Below are 24,426 nucleotides of genomic sequence, written 5' to 3'. Positions count from 1 at the left end.
GTCAGTGGAGCAAGGTGAGGACAGAGGTGACTGCAGGAGAGGGTCAGTGTAGGCAGCAGAGGAGTCTGCAGAAGAGGTTCAGTGGAGCCCGGAGAGGACAGAGGAGTCTGCAGGAGAGGGTCAGAGGAATCTGCAGGAGAGGGTCAGAGGAATCTGCAGATTCCTCTGAATCTGCAGAAGAGGGTCAGTGGAGCCAGGAGAGGACAGAGGAGTCTGCAGGAGAGGGTCAGTGGAGCCAGGAGAGGACAGAGGAATCTGCAGAAGAGGGTGAGTGGAGCATGGTAAGGACAGAGGTAACTGCAGGAGAGGGTCAGTGGAGGCAGCAGAGGAGTTTGCAGGAGAGGGTCAGTGGAGCCAGGAGAGGACAGAGGAGTCTGGAGGAGGAGGATGACGACGACAGAGGGGTCTAGAGGAGGAGGACGACAGAGAGGTCTGGAGTCGAGGGTCAGTGGAGCCAGGAGAGGACAGAGGAGTCTGCAGGAGAGGGTCAGAGGAGGCAGCAGAGGAGTCTTTAGGAGAGGGTCAGTGGAGCCAGGAGAGGACAGAGGAGTCTGCAGGAGAGGGTCAGTGGAGCCCGGAGAGAACAGAGGAGTCTGAAGGAGAGGGTCAGTGGAGCCCGGAGAGGACAGAGGAGTCTGAAGGAGAGGGTCAGAGGAATCTGCAGAAGAGGATCAGAGGAATCTGCAGAAGAGGGTGAGTGGAGCATGGTAAGGACAGAGGTAACTGCAGGAGAGGGTCAGTGGAGGCAGCAGAGGAGTTTGCAGGAGAGGGTCAGTGGAGCCAGGAGAGGACAGAGGAGTCTGGAGGAGGAGGATGACGACGACAGAGGGGTCTAGAGGAGGAGGACGACAGAGAGGTCTGGAGTCGAGGGTCAGTGGAGCCAGGAGAGGACAGAGGAGTCTGCAGGAGAGGGTCAGAGGAGGCAGCAGAGGAGTCTTTAGGAGAGGGTCATTGGAGCCAGGAGAGGACAGAGGAGTCTGCAGGAGAGGGTCAGTGGAGCCAGGAGAGGACAGAGGATTCTGCAGGAGAGGGTCAGTGGAGCCAGGAGAGGACAGAGGAGTCCTCAGTAGAGGGTGAGTGGAGCCAGGAGAGGACAGAGGATTCTGCAGGAGTGGTTTCCATTGTCATTGTCCGTTCCCTCATATCATTTCCATAGGACAGGGGGTAACGCGTTTTTATCGACCCCTGTGTGACTACTCTACACTATCCCCACTAGAGGCTGGACTGATGGGGAGAAAATAATGAGGACCTTCCATGAGACACAACTTTATTTATTCGTGACACATGAGCAGCACCTTTTCTTGGCGGGTGCTCTGAATTTATGGTTCATTATCTGTGGTGGAACAAAGTGTCCCTGGACAGACCGCCTGCTAGGATTGGGTTCTACATGAGGTTTTCCTAATCTAGACGTTCCTCACATTTTCCATCTCCATCACTCTTCTTCTGGCTGCTTGGACTAGTATGTTGTCGGAGGGTAGACTGGATAGGCTTGAGGTTGCATTGGAGCAGTCATCATGGTGGTCTGGGCTGTCAGAAAGGTGACCGGCTGCTTTTGCTTTTTGATCTCACGAGCCATCTGGCACCAGGAGCAGGAGAAGCACCAGTAGAGCATGCAGCAGTCATCGCAGATGGAGCCCTGTATGGAGAGAGGCATCGCAAGATGACAACATGGCTGGACCAAGTCTACTCCATCTCCCAATGAGACATCTAGAGCAGGTCACAGGCCCACCATGACTTTGATCATACTCACTCTTATATGATATCGTTCCCGGACAGCAGCTCGCATTGCCATGGAAATTGGAGGGCAACACAAAGCACTTCCCGTGTATGCGAGACATCCAGGCTCCAGGAGTGGGAGGCAGAGACATTCTCCAAAATCACTGACCGTCTTACACTGAAAACATGGCAAACACCAGAAAGCGCAGCAGCCTGGAATCAGGGCAAGGAAGAGACGCTCAGTGCAAGGATTCGAGACACCTCCCACTAAACCCACCGCCAGCTGAACCTGCACTGAACCCGACCCAACAATATCCTATGACCCAAACTCCTTAGAACAAAAGCACCTACACTCCAACCAGCTAACCCAGACCACCAATCCAAGCGTGACCTCCTCGTACTTACATATTCCCATGTCATCGCAACAGTCACAGGTCCCCGAGCCCCACTCATTTGTGTTCATATGGGCCAAGGTCACAGCTTGGCCAACTGGTACCGGCTGCACCGCCACCGTTTGCATAGGGATTCCCTGCATGGTTCTAGGAAAGAAAATAAGTATGGAAGACATGAAAATGCAGTCTACAGCGCGGTATGATCAATGGAGACACCAAAACCTGACGCCACATGGGAGAACATTTATCCAGTAGGTGCCCCTGTCCCAGCAGTTACTAGTCTCCTGCACCTCTTCGATCACTGGTCATAGGATCACGGTCATGTTATGGCTCATTACAATATTACTATGGATCCAATAGAAGCTACTCCTGTCCTTCCATCATCTACCCCCAGGGCATTACTCAGTAACAGTAGAGCGCTGTCCCTTTAAGCCCAGCTGTAGTCTGCAGTTCTCACAGTGTGACCTCTCGCATAGTACCGCTATCATACCAGCAGCACACACCTTGTTACCATCACAAAACCTATTTATACTTCTTATCTTCTGGAGCCACTCACAGTCTCTACGGAAAGGCACAGAAACGTACAGTCACCAATTCCATATCAGCCGGAAGACAGGATCCCATTCTGAAATATCTGGTCCTCCACCATTTAATCTCCATCAATTCTCCCCAGTGTCTGGTCCTCCATCATCTGATCCCTAGTGCGTAGTAACTGGTCCTCCACCATCTAATCCCCTCTATGTAGTGATCACAAATACTCCTCAGTGTCTGGTCCTCCACCATCTAACCCCCTCTATGTAGTGATCACCAATACTCCTCAGTATCTGGTCCTCCACCATCTAATCCCCTCTATGTAGTGATCACAAATACTCCTCAGTGTCTGGTCCTCCACCATCTAATCCTCTCTATGTAGTGATCACCAATACTCCTCAGTGTCTGGTCCTCCACCATCTAATCCCCTCTATGTAGTGATCACCAATACTCCTCAGTGTCTGGTCCTCCACCATCTAATCCCCTCTATGTAGTGATCACCAATACTCCTCAGTATCTGGTCCTCCACCATCTAATACCCTCTATGTAGTGATCACCAATACTCCTCAGTATCTGGTCCTCCACCATCTAATCCCCTCTATGTAGTGATCACCAATACTCCTCAGTATCTGGTCCTCCACCATCTAATACCCTCTATGTAGTGATCACCAATACTCCTCAGTATCTGGTCCTCCACCATCTAATCCCCTCTATGTAGTGATCACCAATACTCCTCAGTGTCTGGTCCTCCACCATCTAATCCCCTCTATGTAGTGATCACCAATACTCCTCAGTGTCTGGTCCTCCACCATCTAATCCCCTCTATGTAGTGATCACCAATACTCCTCAGTGTCTGGTCCTCCACCATCTAATCCCCTCTATGTAGTGATCACCAATACTCCTCAGTGTCTGGTCCTCCACCATCTAATCCCCTCTATGTAGTGATCACCAATACTCCTCAGTATCTGGTCCTCCACCATCTAATCCTCTCTATGTAGTGATCACCAATACTCCTCAGTGTCTAATCCTCCACCATATAATCCCCTCTATGTAGTGTTCCCCAATACTACTTAGTATCTGGTCCTCCACCATCTAATCCCCTCTATGCAGTGATCACCAATACTCCTCAGTATCTGGTCCTCCACCATCTAATCCCCTCTATGTAGTGATCACCAATACTCCTCAGTGTCTGGTCCTCCACCATCTAATCCCCTCTATGTAGTGATCACCAATACTCCTCAGTGTCTGGTCCTCTACCATCTAATCCCCTCTATGTAGTGATCACCAATACTCCTCAGTGTCTGGTCCTCCACCATCTAATCCCCTCTATGTAGTGATCACCAATACTCCTCAGTGTCTGGTCCTCCACCATCTAATCCCCTCTATGTAGTGTTCACCAATACTCCTCAGTGTCTGGTCCTCCACCATCTAATCCCCTCTATGTAGTGTTCACCAATACTCCTCAGTGTCTGGTCCTCCACCATCTAACCCCCTCTATGTAGTGATCACCAATACTCCTCAGTGTCTGGTCCTCCACCATCTAACCCCCTCTATGTAGTGATCACCAATACTCCTCAGTGTCTGGTCCTCCGCCATCTAACCCCCTCTATGTAGTGTTCCCCAATACTCCTCAGTGTCTGGTCCTCCGCCATCTAACCCCCTCTATGTAGTGTTCCCCAATACTCCTCAGTGTCTGGTCCTCCGCCATCTAATCCCCTCTATGTAGTGATCGCCAATACTCCTCAGTGTCTGGTCCTCCACCATCTAATCCCCTCTATGTAGTGATCACCAATACTCCTCAGTGTCTGGTCCTCCACCATCTAATCCCCTCTATGTAGTGATCACCAATACTCCTCAGTGTCTGGTCCTCCACCATCTAACCCCCTCTATGTAGTGATCACCAATACTCCTCAGTGTCTGGTCCTCCACCATCTAACCCCCTCTATGTAGTGATCACCAATACTCCTCAGTGTCTGGTCCTCCGCCATCTAACCCCCTCTATGTAGTGTTCCCCAATACTCCTCAGTGTCTGGTCCTCCGCCATCTAACCCCCTCTATGTAGTGTTCCCCAATACTCCTCAGTGTCTGGTCCTCCGCCATCTAATCCCCTCTATGTAGTGATCGCCAATACTCCTCAGTGTCTGATCCTCCACCATCTAATCCCCTCTATGTAGTGATCACCAATACTCCTCAGTGTCTGGTCCTCCACCATCTAATCCTCTCTATGTAGTGATCACCAATACTCCTCAGTATCTGGTCCTCCACCATCTAATCCCCTCTATGTAGTGATCACCAATACTCCTCAGTGTCTGGTCCTCCACCATCTAATCCCCTCTATGTAGTGATCACCAATACTCCTCAGTATCTGGTCCTCCGCCATCTAATCCCCTCTATGTAGTGATCGCCAATACTCCTCAGTGTCTGGTCCTCCACCATCTAATCCCCTCTATGTAGTGATCACCAATACTCCTCAGTATCTGGTCCTCCCCCATCTAATCCCCTCTATGTAGTGATCACCAATACTCCTCAGTGTCTGGTCCTCCACCATCTAATCCCCTCTATGTAGTGATCACCAATACTCCTCAGTGTCTGGTCCTCCACCATCTAATCCCCTCTATGTAGTGTTCACCAATACTCCTCAGTATCTGGTCCTCCACCATCTAATCCCCTCTATGTAGTGATCACCAATACTCCTCAGTGTCTGGTCCTCCACCATCTAATCCCCTCTATGTAGTGTTCACCAATACTCCTCAGTATCTGGTCCTCCACCATCTAATCCCCTCTATGTAGTGATCACCAATACTCCTCAGTGTCTGGTCCTCCACCATCTAATCCCCTCTATGTAGTGATCACCAATACTCCTCAGTATCTGGTCCTCCACCATCTAATCCCCTCTATGTAGTGATCACCAATACTCCTCAGTATCTGGTGCTCCACCATCTAATCCCCTCTATGTAGTGATCACCAATACTCCTCAGTGTCTGGTGCTCCACCATCTAATCCCCTCTATGTAGTGATCACCAATACTCCTCAGTGTCTGGTCCTCCACCATCTAATCCCCTCTATGTAGTGATCACCAATACTCCTCAGTGTCTGGTCCTCCACCATCTAATCCCCTCTATGTAGTGATCACCAATACTCCTCAGTGTCTGGTCCTCCACCATCTAATCCCCTCTATGTAGTGATCACCAATACTCCTCAGTGTCTGGTCCTCCACCATCTAATCCCCTCTATGTAGTGATCACCAATACTCCTCAGTGTCTGGTCCTCCACCATCTAATCCCCTCTATGTAGTGATCACCAATACTCCTCAGTGTCTGGTCCTCCACCATCTAATCCCCTCTATGTAGTGATAACCAAAACTCCTCAGTATCTGGTCCTCCACCATCTAATCCCCTCTATGTAGTGATCACCAATACTCCTCAGTGTCTGGTCCTCTACCATCTAATCCCCTCTATGTAGTGATCACCAATACTCCTCAGTATCTGGTCCTCCCCCATCTAATCCCCTCTATGTAGTGATCACCAATACTCCTCAGTATCTGGTCCTCCACCATCTAATCCCCTCTATGTTGTGATCACCAATACTCCTCAGTGTCTGGTCCTCCTCCATCTAATCCCCTCTATGTAGTGATCACCAATACTCCTCAGTATCTGGTCCTCCACCATCTAATCCCCTCTATGTAGTGATCACCAATACTCCTCAGTGTCTGGTCCTCCACCATCTAATCCCCTCTATGTAGTGATCACCAATACTCCTCAGTGTCTGGTCCTCCACCATCTAATCCCCTCTATGTAGTGATCACCAAAACTCCTCAGTATCTGGTCCTCCACCATCTAACCCCCTCTATGTAGTGATCACCAATACTCCTCAGTGTCTGGTCCTCCACCATCTAATCCCCTCTATGTAGTGATCACCAATACTCCTCAGTATCTGGTCCTCCACCATCTAATCCCCTCTATGTAGTGATCACCAATACTCCTCAGTGTCTGGCCCTCCACCATCTAATACCCTCTATGTAGTGATCACCAATACTCCTCAGTGTCTGGTCCTCCACCATCTAATCCCCTCTATGTAGTGATCACCAATACTCCTCAGTATCTTGTCCTCCACCATCTAATCCCCTCTATGTAGTGATCACCAATACTCCTCAGTATCTGGTCCTCCACCATCTAATCCCCTCTATGTAGTGATCACCAATACTCCTCAGTATCTGGTCCTCCACCATCTAATCCCCTCTATGTAGTGATCACCAATACTCCTCAGTGTCTGGTCCTCCACCATCTAATCCCCTCTATGTAGTGATCACCAATACTCCTCAGTATCTGGCCCTCCGCCATCTAATACCCTCTATGTAGTGTTCACCAATACTCCTCAGTGTCTGGTCCTCTACCATCTAATCCCCTCTATGTAGTGATCACCAATACTCCTCAGTGTCTGGTCCTCCACCATCTAATCCCCTCTATGTAGTGATCACCAATACTCCTCAGTGTCTGGTCCTCCACCATCTAATCCTCTCTATGTAGTGATCACCAATACTCCTCAGTGTCTGGTCCTCCACCATCTAATCCCCTCTATGTAGTGATCACCAATACTCCTCAGTATCTGGTCCTCCACCATCTAATCCCCTCTATGTAGTGATCACCAATACTCCTCAGTGTCTGGTCCTCCTCCATCTAATCCCCTCTATGTAGTGATCACCAATACTCCTCAGTGTCTGGTCCTCCACCATCTAATCCCCTCTATGTAGTGATCACCAATACTCCTCAGTGTCTGGTCCTCCACCATCTAATCGTCTCTATGTAGTGATCACCAATACTCCTCAGTGTCTGGTCCTCCACCATCTAATCCCCTCTATGTAGTGATCACCAATACTCCTCAGTATCTGGCCCTCCACCATCTAATCCCCTCTATGTAGTGATCACCAATACTCCTCAGTGTCTGGCCCTCCACCATCTAATCCCCTCTATGTAGTGATCACCAATACTCCTCAGTGTCTGGTCCTCCACCATCTAATCCCCTCTATGTAGTGATCACCAATACTCCTCAGTATCTGGTCCTCCACCATCTAATCCCCTCTATGTAGTGATCACCAATACTCCTCAGTGTCTGGTCCTCCCCCATCTAATCCTCTCTATGTAGTGATCACCAATACTCCTCAGTATCTGGTCCTCCACCATCTAATCCCCTCTATGTAGTGATCACCAATACTCCTCAGTGTCTGGTCCTCCACCATCTAATCCCCTCTATGTAGTGTTCACCAATACTCCTCAGTATCTGGTCCTCCACCATCTAATCCCCTCTATGTAGTGTTCACCAATACTCCTCAGTGTCTGGTCCTCCACCATCTAATCCCCTCTATGTAGTGATCACCAATACTCCTCAGTGTCTGGTCCTCCACCATCTAATCCCCTCTATGTAGTGATCACCAATACTCCTCAGTGTCTGGTCCTCCACCATCTAATCCCCTCTATGTAGTGTTCACCAATACTCCTCAGTGTCTGGTCCTCCACCATCTAATCCCCTCTATGTAGTGATCACCAATACTCCTCAGTGTCTGGTCCTCCACCATCTAATCCCCTCTATGTAGTGATCACCAATACTCCTCAGTATCTGGTCCTCCACCATCTAATCCCCTCTATGTAGTGATCACCAATACTCCTCAGTGTCTGGTCCTCCACCATCTAATCCCCTCTATGTAGTGTTCACCAATACTCCTCAGTGTCTGGTCCTCTACCATCTAATCCCCTCTATGTAGTGATCACCAATACTCCTCAGTATCTGGTCCTCCACCATCTAATCCCCTCTATGTAGTGATCACCAATACTCCTCAGTGTCTGGTCCTCCACCATCTAATCCCCTCTATGTAGTGATCACCAATACTCCTCAGTGTCTGGTCCTCCACCATCTAATCCCCTCTATGTAGTGTTCACCAATACTCCTCAGTGTCTGGTCCTCCACCATCTAATCCCCTCTATGTAGTGATCACCAATACTCCTCAGTATCTGGTCCTCCACCATCTAATCCCCTCTATGTAGTGATCACCAATACTCCTCAGTGTCTGGTCCTCCACCATCTAATCCCCTCTATGTAGTGATCACCAATACTCCTCAGTATCTGGTCCTCCACCATCTAATCCCCTCTATGTAGTGATCACCAATACTCCTCAGTGTCTGGTCCTCCACCATCTAATCCCCTCTATGTAGTGTTCACCAATACTCCTCAGTGTCTGGTGCTCCACCATCTAATCCCCTCTATGTAGTGATCACCAATACTCCTCAGTGTCTGGTCCTCCACCATCTAATCCCCTCTATGTAGTGATCACCAATACTCCTCAGTATCTGGTCCTCCACCATCTAGTCCCCTCTATGTAGTGATCACCAATACTCCTCAGTGTCTGGTCCTCCACCATCTAATCCCCTCTATGTAGTGATCACCAATACTCCTCAGTGTCTGGTCCTCCACCATCTAATCCCCTCTATGTAGTGATCACCAATACTCCTCAGTATCTGGTCCTCCTCCATCTAATCCCCTCTATGTAGTGATCACCAATACTCCTCAGTATCTGGTCCTCCACCATCTAATCCTCTCTATGTAGTGATCACCAATACTCCTCAGTATCTGGTCCTCCTCCATCTAATCCCCTCTATGTAGTGATCACCAATACTCCTCAGTATCTGGTCCTCCTCCATCTAATCCCCTCTATGTAGTGATCACCAATACTCCTCAGTGTCTGGTCCTCCGCCATCTAATCCCCTCTATGTAGTGATCACCAATACTCCTCAGTATCTGGTCCTCCTCCATCTAATCCCCTCTATGTAGTGATCACCAATACTCCTCAGTATCTGGTCCTCCACCATCTAATCCTCTCTATGTAGTGATCACCAATACTCCTCAGTATCTGGTCCTCCTCCATCTAATCCCCTCTATGTAGTGATCACCAATACTCCTCAGTATCTGGTCCTCCTCCATCTAATCCCCTCTATGTAGTGATCACCAATACTCCTCAGTGTCTGGTCCTCCGCCATCTAATCCCCTCTATGTAGTGATCACCAATACTCCTCAGTATCTGGTCCTCCACCATCTAATCCTCTCTATGTAGTGATCACCAATACTCCTCAGTGTCTGGTCCTCCACCATCTAATCCCCTCTATGTAGTGATCACCAATACTCCTCAGTATCTGGTCCTCCCCCATCTAATCCCCTCTATGTAGTGATCACCAATACTCCTCAGTGTCTGGTCCTCCCCCATCTAATCCTCTCTATGTAGTGATCACCAATACTCCTCAGTATCTGGTCCTCCACCATCTAATCCCCTCTATGTAGTGATCACCAATACTCCTCAGTATCTGGTCCTCCACCATCTAATCCCCTCTATGTAGTGATCACCAATACTCCTCAGTGTCTGGTCCTCCACCATCTAATCCCCTCTATGTAGTGTTCACCAATACTCCTCAGTATCTGGTCCTCCACCATCTAATCCCCTCTATGTAGTGTTCACCAATACTCCTCAGTGTCTGGTCCTCCACCATCTAATCCCCTCTATGTAGTGATCACCAATACTCCTCAGTGTCTGGTCCTCCACCATCTAATCCCCTCTATGTAGTGATCACCAATACTCCTCAGTGTCTGGTCCTCCACCATCTAATCCCCTCTATGTAGTGTTCACCAATACTCCTCAGTGTCTGGTCCTCCACCATCTAATCCCCTCTATGTAGTGATCACCAATACTCCTCAGTGTCTGGTCCTCCACCATCTAATCCCCTCTATGTAGTGATCACCAATACTCCTCAGTGTCTGGTCCTCCACCATCTAATCCCCTCTATGTAGTGATCACCAATACTCCTCAGTGTCTGGTCCTCCACCATCTAATCCCCTCTATGTAGTGATCACCAATACTCCTCAGTGTCTGGTCCTCCACCATCTAATCCCCTCTATGTAGTGTTCACCAATACTCCTCAGTGTCTGGTCCTCCACCATCTAATCCTCTCTATGTAGTGATCACCAATACTCCTCAGTGTCTGGTCCTCCACCATCTAATCCCCTCTATGTAGTGATCACCAATACTCCTCAGTGTCTGGTCCTCCACCATCTAATCCCCTCTATGTAGTGTTCACCAATACTCCTCAGTGTCTGGTCCTCTACCATCTAATCCCCTCTATGTAGTGATCACCAATACTCCTCAGTATCTGGTCCTCCACCATCTAATCCCCTCTATGTAGTGTTCACCAATACTCCTCAGTGTCTGGTCCTCCACCATCTAATCCCCTCTATGTAGTGATCACCAATACTCCTCAGTATCTGGTCCTCCACCATCTAATCCCCTCTATGTAGTGATCACCAATACTCCTCAGTGTCTGGTCCTCCACCATCTAATCCCCTCTATGTAGTGTTCACCAATACTCCTCAGTGTCTGGTGCTCCACCATCTAATCCCCTCTATGTAGTGATCACCAATACTCCTCAGTGTCTGGTCCTCCACCATCTAATCCCCTCTATGTAGTGATCACCAATACTCCTCAGTATCTGGTCCTCCACCATCTAGTCCCCTCTATGTAGTGATCACCAATACTCCTCAGTGTCTGGTCCTCCACCATCTAATCCCCTCTATGTAGTGATCACCAATACTCCTCAGTGTCTGGTCCTCCACCATCTAATCCCCTCTATGTAGTGATCACCAATACTCCTCAGTATCTGGTCCTCCTCCATCTAATCCCCTCTATGTAGTGATCACCAATACTCCTCAGTATCTGGTCCTCCACCATCTAATCCTCTCTATGTAGTGATCACCAATACTCCTCAGTATCTGGTCCTCCTCCATCTAATCCCCTCTATGTAGTGATCACCAATACTCCTCAGTATCTGGTCCTCCGCCATCTAATCCTCTCTATGTAGTGATCACCAATACTCCTCAGTGTCTGGTCCTCCACCATCTAATCCCCTCTATGTAGTGATCACCAATACTCCTCAGTATCTGGTCCTCCCCCATCTAATCCCCTCTATGTAGTGATCACCAATACTCCTCAGTATCTGGTCCTCCCCCATCTAATCCCCTCTATGTAGTGATCACCAATACTCCTCAGTATCTGGTCCTCCACCATCTAATCCCCTCTATGTAGTGTTCACCAATACTCCTCAGTATCTGGTCCTCCACCATCTAATCCCCTCTATGTAGTGATCACCAATACTCCTCAGTGTCTGGTCCTCCACCATCTAATACCCTCTATGTAGTGATCACCAATACTCCTCAGTGTCTGGTCCTCCTCCATCTAATCCCCTCTATGTAGTGATCACCAATACTCCTCAGTGTCTGGTCCTCCACCATCTAATCCCCTCTATGTAGTGTTCACCAATACTCCTCAGTGTCTGGTGCTCCACCATCTAATCCCCTCTATGTAGTGTTCACCAATACTCCTCAGTATCTGGTCCTCCACCATCTAATCCCCTCTATGTAGTGATCACCAATACTCCTCAGTGTCTGGTCCTCCACCATCTAATCCCCTCTATGTAGTGTTCACCAATACTCCTCAGTATCTGGTCCTCCACCATCTAATCCCCTCTATGTAGTGATCACCAATACTCCTCAGTATCTGGTCCTCCACCATCTAATACCCTCTATGTAGTGATCACCAATACTCCTCAGTATCTGGTCCTCCACCATCTAATCCCCTCTATGTAGTGATCACCAATACTCCTCAGTGTCTGGTCCTCCACCATCTAATCCCCTCTATGTAGTGATCACCAATACTCCTCAGTATCTGGTCCTCCACCATCTAATCCCCTCTATGTAGTGATCACCAATACTCCTCAGTGTCTGGTCCTCCACCATCTAATCCCCTCTATGTAGTGTTCACCAATACTCCTCAGTATCTGGTCCTCCTCCATCTAATCCCCTCTATGTAGTGATCACCAATACTCCTCAGTGTCTGGTCCTCCACCATCTAATCCCCTCTATGTAGTGTTCACCAATACTCCTCAGTATCTGGTCCTCCACCATCTAATCCCCTCTATGTAGTGATCACCAATACTCCTCAGTGTCTGGTCCTCCACCATCTAATCCCCTCTATGTAGTGATCACCAATACTCCTCAGTGTCTGGTCCTCCACCATCTAATCCCCTCTATGTAGTGATCACCAATACTCCTCAGTATCTGGTGCTCCACCATCTAATCCCCTCTATGTAGTGATCACCAATACTCCTCAGTGTCTGGTCCTCCACCATCTAATCCCCTCTATGTAGTGATCACCAATACTCCTCAGTATCTGGTCCTCCACCATCTAATCCCCTTTATGTAGTGTTCACCAATACTCCTCAGTGTCTGGTCCTCCACCATCTAATCCCCTCTATGTAGTGATCACCAATACTCCTCAGTGTCTGGTCCTCCACCATCTAATCCCCTCTATGTAGTGATCACCAATACTCCTCAGTGTCTGGTCCTCCACCATCTAATACCCTCTATGTAGTGATCACCAATACTCCTCAGTGTCTGGTCCTCCTCCATCTAATCCCCTCTATGTAGTGTTCACCAATACTCCTCAGTGTCTGGTCCTCCTCCATCTAATCCCCTCTATGTAGTGATCACCAATACTCCTCAGTGTCTGGTCCTCCGCCATCTAATCCCCTCTATGTAGTGATCACCAATACTCCTCAGTATCTGGTCCTCTACCATCTAATCCTCTCTATGTAGTGTTCACCAATACTCCTCAGTATCTGGTCCTCCACCATCTAATACCCTCTATGTAGTGATCACCAATACTCCTCAGTATCTGGTCCTCCACCATCTAATCCCCTCTATGTAGTGATCACCAATACTCCTCAGTATCTGGTCCTCCCCCATCTAATCCCCTCTATGTAGTGATCACCAATACTCCTCAGTGTCTGGTCCTCCCCCATCTAATCCTCTCTATGTAGTGATCACCAATACTCCTCAGTATCTGGTCCTCCACCATCTAATCCCCTCTATGTAGTGATCACCAATACTCCTCAGTATCTGGTCCTCCACCATCTAATACCCTCTATGTAGTGTCGATCAGAACTCCTCTAGGCAGATTGGATTAGATGGATGATCTGGTGACTATCATTGGACACTGTGGAGATGGGATTATATTCTGGGCCAGTGTCCACCATTACTCTTGAATGTCTGATCCTCTTATCCTATCGCACTAGTGTCCATTGGACGCCCTAGTATCTACCACTGGTCCTCCACTGTCTCTGTACTCAACTCCCCGCTCTTGTTTTTTTTTTGTTTTATTATTTTGGTTTTTTTTCTGAATAATTTGGTTTCGGTGGTTCCTTTCCCTCCAGTGTCAGAGCCTCCCACCCCCGGAACCATGTGGTAGGTCCCCCATCCCCTGTCCCTCTTCAGATTCTCAGGTGTACCTACCTGCTCTGTCAAACCTTCACGCAGAAACTGGCCAGGACCCGCTAGGATTGAAGGGTTTTGTGCGTGAATGTGGCTGAACCAGTTTGTTGCTGTGGAGCCGGAGGTAGAGCCCAGTGCCGACCCCACCCCATCGCCCGTCACTTCTCATGTTTGACTTGCAAAGTTCTTTTCTTGTCCCAGACAATGATGGAGCGGCCATGGGGCAGAGGGATGGACAGCTAATCAGTGTGTGGAGCACTACATTCTGTTTGATGTTGGTATGGAGACCAAGTGAAGACACACATACGACAATGCACCACCCGTCCCCCATACACAACCAGGGCCCGGATACCTGGACCCTCCCAGCAACACCACGAGCTGCCTCCATGTACAACACGCACCAATCACCAGGAAGCTACAATTGTCAGAGAGAACTGTGGTCACGATGGAAACAATAGCAAATCTCTGGCTGACCTCACTCTGTTACATCACAACATGTGTGAGGTCCTGCTGGGCCCATACCCTAAATAAATTTGGGGCATTTGGAGGACACATCTCCCGCGGGGAAGGGACCGTGGTGGACACATCTCCCGAGGGGAAGGGACCGTGGTGGACACATCTCCCGAGGGGAAGGGACCGTGGTGGACACATCTCCCGAGGGGAAGGGACCGTGGTGGACACATCTCCCGAGGGGAAGGGACCGTGGTGGACACATCTCCCGAGGGGAAGGGACCCTGGAGGACACATCTCCCGCGGGGAAGGGACCCTGGAGGACACATCTCCCGCGGGGAAGGGACCCTGGAGGACACATCTCCCGCGGGGAAGGTGTTAAGGTAAACCTAGATGATAGATCAAATCCTGTCATTTCTACTTGTTCTATTTTCCTAAAATCATTGTAACAGAGACTTCATTATAAGATGGCGCCGGCCTCGTAATCATAACGAAAACAATTAAGGCTAAAGAATGTCAACAAGACCTCAATCCTGACGTCAATAAGCAACAGCAAGGAAGTTCTCCAATCAAGAGACTACACGAGCTGGGAATTCTCCGCCCCTTCTGCTTCTTCCATAATTTCTATATAGTTTTGTGAAACCAAATAAAGTTCTAGCAGTGCAGATTTGCCATGGCCATGATCGCATGAGTGAGATTTAAATCAGCAAATGTGTCTGAATTAATTTCTTACGATGTGCACGCATGCTTATTGATTAGAAACACGCAGCCAACGCACACTAAAAGAGGATGTCTTGAATCCTACCCTAACATTGGAGGCACTGCTGAGATTTCGCGATCAGGATGACCAGGACGCCCCCTCGTTCCAGCACCGTTTGCAGCCTCGGGGTCACCACTTCCCGACTGGGTCTGATCAGCCCACGATCACGGTAAGTTTCAGATAACATATGTTAACCTGTGACTTGCCTGTGACTCGGGGAGTGGTGATACCTGTGGCTGTAGACAGCTGGGATTGGAGGGTAAATATGTATAGCCACCTGGTGTCCTGCATCGGGGTCTGAATTGTTATATAGCTCTGTATGAGAAGTGCCTTGGCTGCTGTGTGTATGCGCTTTGCTGAGCCAGAACAGAAAGGGAGGGGGGGGACGTTCGAAGTTCATATAGAGAGGAGTATAGCGAAGCCGCAGTGAAGATCAGACATATGGCCGTTAGAATTAGGAGAAAAAGGACGGATGTCTGCACACAGACATAGGCCGCCAGAATAAGGAGAAAAAGGACGGATGTTTGCCCGCCAAACATAGGCCGCCAGAATAGGAGAACGGGTAAAGAACGGGTGTCTGGGGATTTGACAGGAATTAGGAGAAAAAGGGAGATCGTTAAGCGGGGACCTTCTGATAAACCTCTAACCGACACGCAGTGAGCTAAGTCTCTATAACTGGTGATCGGGGAGCTTGAAGGTCAGACCTTCTGATAAACCTCTAACCGACACGCAGTGAGTTAAGTCTCTATAACTGGTGATCGGGGAGCTTGAAGGTCAACCCTTAAGCCGTGAGCAGCTGCACGGTAAGGGTCTCAGACAAATTATGCTGCGGTTTCGGAATAGAAAGGACGTCCTCCCAGAGGGAACCACTGGTGCGCTAGCGATAGTTCAGTGCAAAGAAGGGAAAAATGAGGTAGACAGAAGATTGGCTTGATGTAAGTAGAGAGAAGGTTGTTGAGTCAAGTAGGATGAATTAAGTTGGACTGCAATTTGATTTAATGGAACAGGTTTGCGGTGAAATAAAAAGTAATAATGAAGGTTTGAGAGTTTTGGGATGTGTTAGAGGATCTGATGATTGTACAACTTGTAAACATGCAAACAGACTCTGAGAACCTCTAACTTTGACTGACGGACCAGGACAGAGTGACAGGGATCCTTCAGAGTGCCGTTTAAGAAAGAGACAGGTGATAAGGGACATTTCAAAGTTTTTGATGTGGAAAGAATTTGAGAAAAAGAGATTCAATTATATTTTCCTTGGAGTGAAAAATGGCCCCTGTAATCCAGACTCCACCCCTGTATCTGGTGGTTAGAGAAGATGACATGCCCTACCATTCTTCAGTGGCGCCCATCTTAAAAAACAGTTTATTTCTCAGTGGCGGCCATTTTATATTCCCTTCAAGTCCCTGAAAGTTGATTGCTGTTGGCAGCCATAAAAGCTGTTGTGGGGCTTTGTAGGATAATAGCTGACAATGCTTTGGGCGTCTGCTAGGGGTCTTGGAGTGTGAGAGGTTGTTTGATTATTATTAAAATTTATTGATCGCGACAATTAGAGAAAAATTACTATAAAAAGTGTTGCAATGTCTCTGGTACCTGCTTTCTGGCGTTTAAGGGGTTAACAGAAGGGTGGGGGCTGTTGGAGCTGCGTTTTGTTTTGTGAAGACATGTACATGGCCTTGACGCTGAAGTTCTCCAAAAATCTAGGGCTCTGTCTGAGCTGTGTTATCAGTGTGTGTTCTGTTCTGACCTTGACGCTACAGTAAGCTGAAGTTGTTTACAGAAGGGGGTAGATCGCTGCGTTTAGACTTCTCCCTGACAATCTAAAAAAGACTTGAAGGAATGTATTTGGTTGTGTAACAGGGATACAGTATGATGTGATGTCCTCCTGTGTACCCCATGAACAGACTAAGCAAGAACGAGCCCCCCAACTGTATCACAGAGCCTATGACTGACTTCTATTCCTTTTATGATTAAAAAAAAAAAAAAAAACAACATAAGTGTACCTGGATTTTGTTCAGATGTTGGAGTCTGGCCAAAAGTTTATAGATAGTTAAGAGAATCCTATATGTCTGGATGAGATAAAGCGGAGACGCACACGGTAATGGAAGAGTCCCATGGGAACGGTTTGCAGCTTTGGGACACATGGGGAATGACCTGACAGTGTAGTGGGTTGTTACCAAAGGTGTTAACGGACTGGAGACATCTCTACCAGACTTGCGTATACAGGGATTGATAAGATTGTGACTGAAAGCCAGAGGGAAACAGAGACTAGTTTCACAGACCACAGCAAAGTGACACTGACAACATTTCCAATAGTCTCAACCGACCGACCCAAGTGGGCGTGTTTTCGACTGTGGGGAAGAGACATTACTATAGTGAGTGGCGGAGACACCCCCAACAGGGCAGGACAAGGGGTGGTGGTTATGGACAGGGATGTCAGCGAGAACAGTCCCCCTTCTGAACGGCCCCCCCAAACAGAGTTAGTGCCTTTCATTGTAAAACTGATGTGTGACTCTCCTCTGCTAGTCCGATGATGATTTTAGCCCATTCCCGGTCAAGGAAAAGACCCAGAAAGAACAGCTGGATACATGTAGGATGGTCTATGACCTCCAAGCTGCCAATGAGTGTACTTAAGCCCAGTGGTCCCTAGCCCAAACTGGCAGCAGTCCCTGAGACTGACATATTATTCACTGTTATTGATTTGGCAAATGTTCTCTCTGGGCCCCTACATGAGGATTGCCAGGACCTATTTTCCTTTACCAGTGTAGTATTCCAGTATACCTGATGTAGATTCCCACAAGGGGGGTAAAACTCACCCAGCCAATACCCCACGGCCCTACAGGGAGTAGACTGGCAGACTAGCACCTTACTGGATGTTCTCCTTTTCAGTTTGTGGAGGACCTACTGTTTTTGTTTGCCTGGATGCATTTATTGACCTTATGTGTTTTCTGTTCCAGAAGGGTTGCAAAGTTTCCTGAGACAAACTCCGGTACTGCCAGGAGAAGGTGGCCTTCCTAGGCCACTGCTTCTCAGCCACAGGCAGATACCTGACAGAGGGAAGAAAGCTGGCAGTCCAGAATGTGCCCCTGTCCCGAGGCCCTAAGCCTCTTCACATGATTCTAGGACTGGCCAGCTCCTGCAGCCTGGGATAAGGTCTGCTGCCCCCAGCCTGATGCTGCCCCTTTCTGACTGAATTGCCTCTTCCCCATTTGCCCTTAGTCAGGAGGCAGTTGATGTATTCCATAGCCTTAAGCTGGCAAATCCTGTCTGCCCCGGCCCTAGGCACATGCCACTGAACCAGACCTTTTATTTTATTTTGCACTGAGTATGTAGGCCACAGGTGTCCTAGCCCAGGAACGTGGTGGCCTCCCCAGTGGCCCACTATTAGGCCCGGTTAGACTCAGTCGTGAGGGGAGCCCCTCATGTGTCAGTAGCTGCAGCCAGCAATCTGCTCATCAAGGCCAGTGAGTTGATCCTAGATCACTCAGTTACAGTGTGAACCCCACATACCTTGCACAGCCCAAGTACAGCCCAAATATCTGAGCAAAGGCCAGACAGCTCAGACTCCAGTGTGCACTCCTGATTCCCCAGGATACACTGATAAGGTGCACAGCTCTGAATCCTTTGTGCTATCACCAGTCTTCCAGGATTCAGAGAGGGGGGAGAGAAGGGTAATTAACCCAGATGTTGAGTTTTTTCTCATAGATGGCTCCAGGTCTGCAGGAGAAGACAGATGGTTCTATGCTGGATATACCGTGGTCAGTGGCGCACATGAGGTAGTACAAGCAGAACCATTCCCTCCACACAGGTCAGTGCAGGAGGTGAAGTGATGGCACTCAGGGAAGCGCTACAGCTGGTGGAAGGTAAAAGGGCGAACATCTATACTCAAGGTGTAGGTCTGGGGTCTAAACACGACTATGAACCCATATGGAAGGCTAGAGATTTCCTCACCTCTGCAGGGACCCCCTTTAAGCATGGCACGCTGGTTAAAGAGCTCATGGATGCTCTCTTACTTCCACAAGAGGTGAGGATAGTAAAAGTTAAAGCACACACAATTTGGTAACTCCACAAGCCAAGGGCAAGTATGTGGCTGACGGGATGGCGAAGGCAGCTGCACAGATGGAGCCCAGAGACTGTCCTGAAGTCTCAGCGGTGAGTTCTGAGCTAAAAGTTTGATCCACAGGTGTTCCAGTCCCTGGTGGCCTGAGAGTCATCAGAAGTGAAGGGAGTGTGGAGGAGAGCTGGAGCCCAGATGCCGATGGGACCTGGATGCTGGGAGAGAGGGTGTGCCTGCCCGGAGCCCTGCACCCGACAGTAAGTCAAGTAGCCCACGGACACACACACATATTCCAAATGGCCATGCTAGTGCTCATAAACCGCAAGTGGTTTGCCCGGGCGTTACTACCCGTCACTAGACTAGTGAAAGCCTTTATAGTCTGTGCCCGCCACAACCCGGGTAAGGTGGAAAAGACCCCACAGAAGGTGACACCCAAGCCGCTGTATCCCTTCCAGAGACTGCAGATGGATTTTATCCAGCTACCAAAAAGTGGTACGTAGGAATACGTGCCTGTGTGCATTGATCTCTTTCCAGGGTGTCCAGAAGCTTCTCCCATGACCAAGGCTACTGCCAGAGCTGCAGCCAAGAAGAAGGTGAGTGAGATTTTTCTGCAGGTTTGGACTTCCAGAGACCAAAGAGTCCGGTCACAGAACCCACTTCACTGGACAGGTAAAGACTGAAACCTTGTCCCTCCTGGGTGTAGAACAGGCCCTGCACACCCCATACCCTTCCCAAGTTAGTGGTGCGTTTGAGATACTTTAAACTGCACTCTTAAGTTAGAGATCCGGAAGGCCATGGAAGAAGCAGGGAAACCATGGCGCTAGTGCTTTCCTGCTGCCCACCATTCAGATAGGACCACCCTTAACAGAAAGATGGGATTGTCCCCCTTTGAAGTACTTTTTGGCCGTGCACCCAGACTAGGCCCCTACTAGGAAACCAAGTGGAACATGCCACACAGCTGAGCCAGGCCTTGAAAAAGGTCGACAAAAGTGTTTCTGATTCCTTTTTCAGATCCAAACAGAGACCTCAGGACGCATAACCTGAAGCCTGGAGACTACGTGGTGGTGAAGAGACACCAGAGAGAGAGTCTGGAGCCTCTCAACGATGGTCCTTTGCAAGTCCTGCTGACCAGTGCCATGCCTGTGAAGCTAGAGGGAAGTCAGCACGCTTCCACGCTTTCTATTGCAAACTTACTTATTCTTCTTGCTAGCTGGTCTCTTCTGACTGACTGTATGCTCAGGGACACCCCAACCATGACTATCACTGTATCTATAGGGGTGACCAGGATGCCCCCAGGGTAGGAGACTTTACCTACAGTTGGTGCAACAAGACAATGACCTTCTATAACATTGACAGCACAAGTAACCCTGTATTAGCAGTGTCTGATGTACTGGATTTGTGGGGATAGGAGAGTCAGGTCAGGCCTAGAGGCTGGGAAGGTGAGTGTACGGTGATAAATCTTCTGCATTCCTTCCTCGTGATCCCCAGGGATAAGGTTGATCGGACACATAAGAAAAGGTAGAGAATCCCAAAGGATTCTGGAGGTCTGAGAGGAGCACCTAGATGACAACGTTTATATAGATACAGTGGGAGCACCAAGGGGGGTCCCAGATGAGGAGTACAAGGCCCACAATCAGATATGGGCAGGTCTAGAGTCCATTATTCCCCAGAGAGCTATGAGCAAAGATGTTGGTTGGGTAATTGTTTTTATTGTAATCAACAGAGATTTGTGAATTATATCGGAGATGCTTCCCAGAACCGCATGGCTTTGGACATGACCCTTGCTGAGAAGGGAGGAGTCTGTAAGATGGTGGGAGTGGCTTGATACATCCCAGATGACATCGCCCCCGTTGGATCGATTACCCATGCACTTGAAGAGATTGAAGGACTGTCCAGGGAACCCAAGAGAAACTCGAAAGTGGACGCTATATCCTTCACTTTGTAGTTGGGGGATTGGAAGGGTTTTTCTTTAAGTGCGGATGATATTGGGGATTGTGATTTTGCTCTTGTCACTTATTATGTGTTATGTGGTCCCCCTCATCAAGTCCACCAAGTATCATGGGAATCAGTAGTTAGACAAGCCAAAGACCCCTTACTCAAGTTACCTAAATTTGCATAATGACGATATCCCTCTAAGATCAACCACCCCTGAAACATATCAAGCAGCCCCCTGGAGTAGGGAGAGGTAGAGTAGAGATTTGATTCCCATATGTGAAAGTCCACTAAATGGGGGTGCACCCAACAAGGGTCTGCTGTCATCCAACTGGTGAAGAGGAGAGCGAAGCACATAAGGGCAGATCTATAGGTCCTTCTAGACTAAGAGTAGCCGAGAGAAATTCCAGGATTTAGGGGGGACTGTTAAGGTAAACCTAGATGATAGATCAAATCCTGTCATTTCTACTTGTTCTATTTTCCTAAAATCATTGTAACAGAGACTTCATTATAAGATGGCGCCGGCCTCGTAATCATAACGAAAACAATTAAGGCTAAAGAATGTCAACAAGACTTCAATCCTGACGTCAATAAGCAACAGCAGGGAAGTTCTCCAATCAAGAGACGACACGAGCTGGGAATTCTCCGCCCCTTCTGCTTCTTCCATAATTTCTATATAGTTTTGTGAAACCAAATAAAGTTCTAGCAGTGCAGATTTGCCATGGCCATGATCGCATGAGTGAGATTTACATCAGCAAATGTGTCTGAATTAATTTCTTACGATGTGCACACATGCTTATTGATTAGAAACACGCAGCCAACGCACACTAAAAGAGGATGTCTTGAATCCTACCCTAACAAAGGGACCCTGGAGGACACATCTCCCGCGGGGAAGGGACCCTGGAGGACACATCTCCCGCGGGGAAGGGACCCTGGAGGACACATCTCCCGCGGGGAAGGGACCCTGGAGGACACATCTCCCGCGGGGAAGGGACCCTGGAGGACACATCTCCCGCGGGGAAGGGACCCTGGAGGACACATCTCCCGCGGGGAAGGGACCCTGGAGGACACATCTCCCGCGGGGAAGGGACCCTGGAGGACACATCTCCCGCGGGGAAGGGACCCTGGAGGACACATCTCCCGCGGGGAAGGGACCCTGGAGGACACATCTCCCGCGGGGAAGGGACCCTGGAGGACACATCTCCCGCGGGGAAGGGACCCTGGAGGACACATCTCCCGCGGGGAAGGGACCCTGGAGGACACATCTCCCGCGGGGAAGGGACCCTGGAGGACACATCTCCCGCGGGGAAGGGACCCTGGAGGACACATCTCCCGCGGGGAAGGGACCCTGGAGGACACATCTCCCGCGGGGAAGGGACCCTGGAGGACACATCTCCCGCGGGGAAGGGACCCTGGAGGACACATCTCCCGCGGGGAAGGGACCCTGGAGGACACATCTCCCGAGGGGAAGGGATCCTGGAGGACACATCTCCCGAGGGGAAGGGATCCTGGAGGACACATCTCCCCCATGACTTGGGACTCCTAGGGTACACATCTCCCGAGGGGAAGGGATCCTGGAGGACACATCTCCCGAGGGGAAGGGATCCTGGAGGACACATCTCCCCCATGACTTGGGACTCCTAGGGTACACATCTCCCGAGGGGAAGGGATCGTGGTGGACACATCTCCCCCGCGACTCAGGGCTCCTGGAGGACACATCTCCCGAGGGGAAGGGCTTGTGGTGGACACATCTCCCCCGCGACTCGGGGCTCGTGGTAGACAAATCCCATGAGGGGAAGGGCTTGCGACTCCTGGTAGACACATCTCCTCCGGGACTCTGGGTACTTGGAGAACACATTTCCCAAGTGGTGGAGCGTGGGGTCCAGGAGGACACATCTCATGAGGGGGACGGGCTCAGGACTCCTGGTGGACAGGAGTCCTTAGCCCATCCCCTCATGAGATGTGTCCTCCTGAACCCCCAGGATCCTCCACTTGGGAGATATGTCCTCCAAGTACCCCAAGTCCCGGAGGAGATATGTCCAGCAGGAGTCACAAGCCCACAACTCTTCCCTGTGAGAGGTCTTTTCTTCGGGAGCCCCTCCCCTCGAGAGGTGTGTCCTCCAGGAGCCCCAGGAGCACTTGGCTCCCAGAGGACACATCTCCCGCTGGGCTTTGCCTCTTTTCATTGCTGTAGAGCCCGTATGATTGTGTGGTAGGACTATATGTGTACAGGTTAATAAAACTGTGCGTGAACAATAACCCCATGGCGGTCCCACACAACTCCACGAAGGACATTGTACACCAAGATGGGCAGCACCAGGCTAGGAGGACTACGGGCACAGGTCCCTATGTAGTGTGGGGAGACATCTACCTCCTCACTTCCCTGTAATAGTTTCTATTATTCAAGGATGTATGAGAAGCACCACTGACCACCAGGAGGCAGTATACACTGTATATATACACACACCACTGACCACCAGGAGGCAGTATACACTGTATATATACACACACACACACCACTGACCACCAGGAGGCAGTATACACTGTATATATACACACACACACACCACTGACCACCAGGAGGCAGTATACACTGTATATATACACACACACACACACACCACTGACCACCAGGAGGCAGTATACACTGTATATATACACACACACACCACTGACCACCAGGAGGCAGTATACACTGTATATATATACACACACACACACCACTGACCACCAGGAGGCAGTATACACTGTATATACACACACACACACACACACACCACTGACCACCAGGAGGCAGTATACACTGTATATATATACACACACACACACCACTGACCACCAGGAGGCAGTATACACTGTATATATACACACACACACACCACTGACCACCAGGAGGCAGTATACACTGTATATATACACACACACACACACACCACTGACCACCAGGAGGCAGTATACACTGTATATATACACACACACACCACTGACCACCAGGAGACAGTATACACTGTATATATATACACACACACACACCACTGACCACCAGGAGGCAGTATACACTGTATATATACACACACACACACACACACACACACCACTGACCACCAGGAGGCAGTATACATTGTATATATACACACACCACTGACCACCAGGAGGCAGTATACACTGTATATATACACACACCACTGACCACCAGGAGGCAGTATACACTGTATATATACACACACCAC

General features: G+C 49.3%; 1 protein-coding gene across 1 annotated transcript; it reads right to left on the bottom strand.

Moving 5' to 3' along the window:
* Positions 1–1,255: 1,255 nt before the first annotated feature.
* Positions 1,256–14,583, bottom strand: LOC140128404 (cornifelin homolog). The gene is made up of 4 exons (XM_072150100.1): positions 14,022–14,583; positions 2,122–2,255; positions 1,751–1,929; positions 1,256–1,636 (listed from the first exon to the last, which is right to left on the bottom strand). Exons 2-4 carry the CDS (start codon positions 2,249–2,251, stop codon positions 1,457–1,459), a joined length of 489 nt encoding a protein of 162 aa, XP_072006201.1. The 5' UTR covers positions 2,252–2,255; positions 14,022–14,583; the 3' UTR covers positions 1,256–1,456.
* Positions 14,584–24,426: the final 9,843 nt, after the last annotated feature.

The sequence above is a fragment of the Engystomops pustulosus genome, chromosome 4 (assembly GCF_040894005.1).
Source record: "Engystomops pustulosus chromosome 4, aEngPut4.maternal, whole genome shotgun sequence".
In the NCBI taxonomy this organism is placed as follows: Eukaryota; Metazoa; Chordata; class Amphibia; order Anura; family Leptodactylidae; genus Engystomops; species Engystomops pustulosus.
This window is presented reverse-complemented; position numbering and strand designations above follow the sequence as displayed.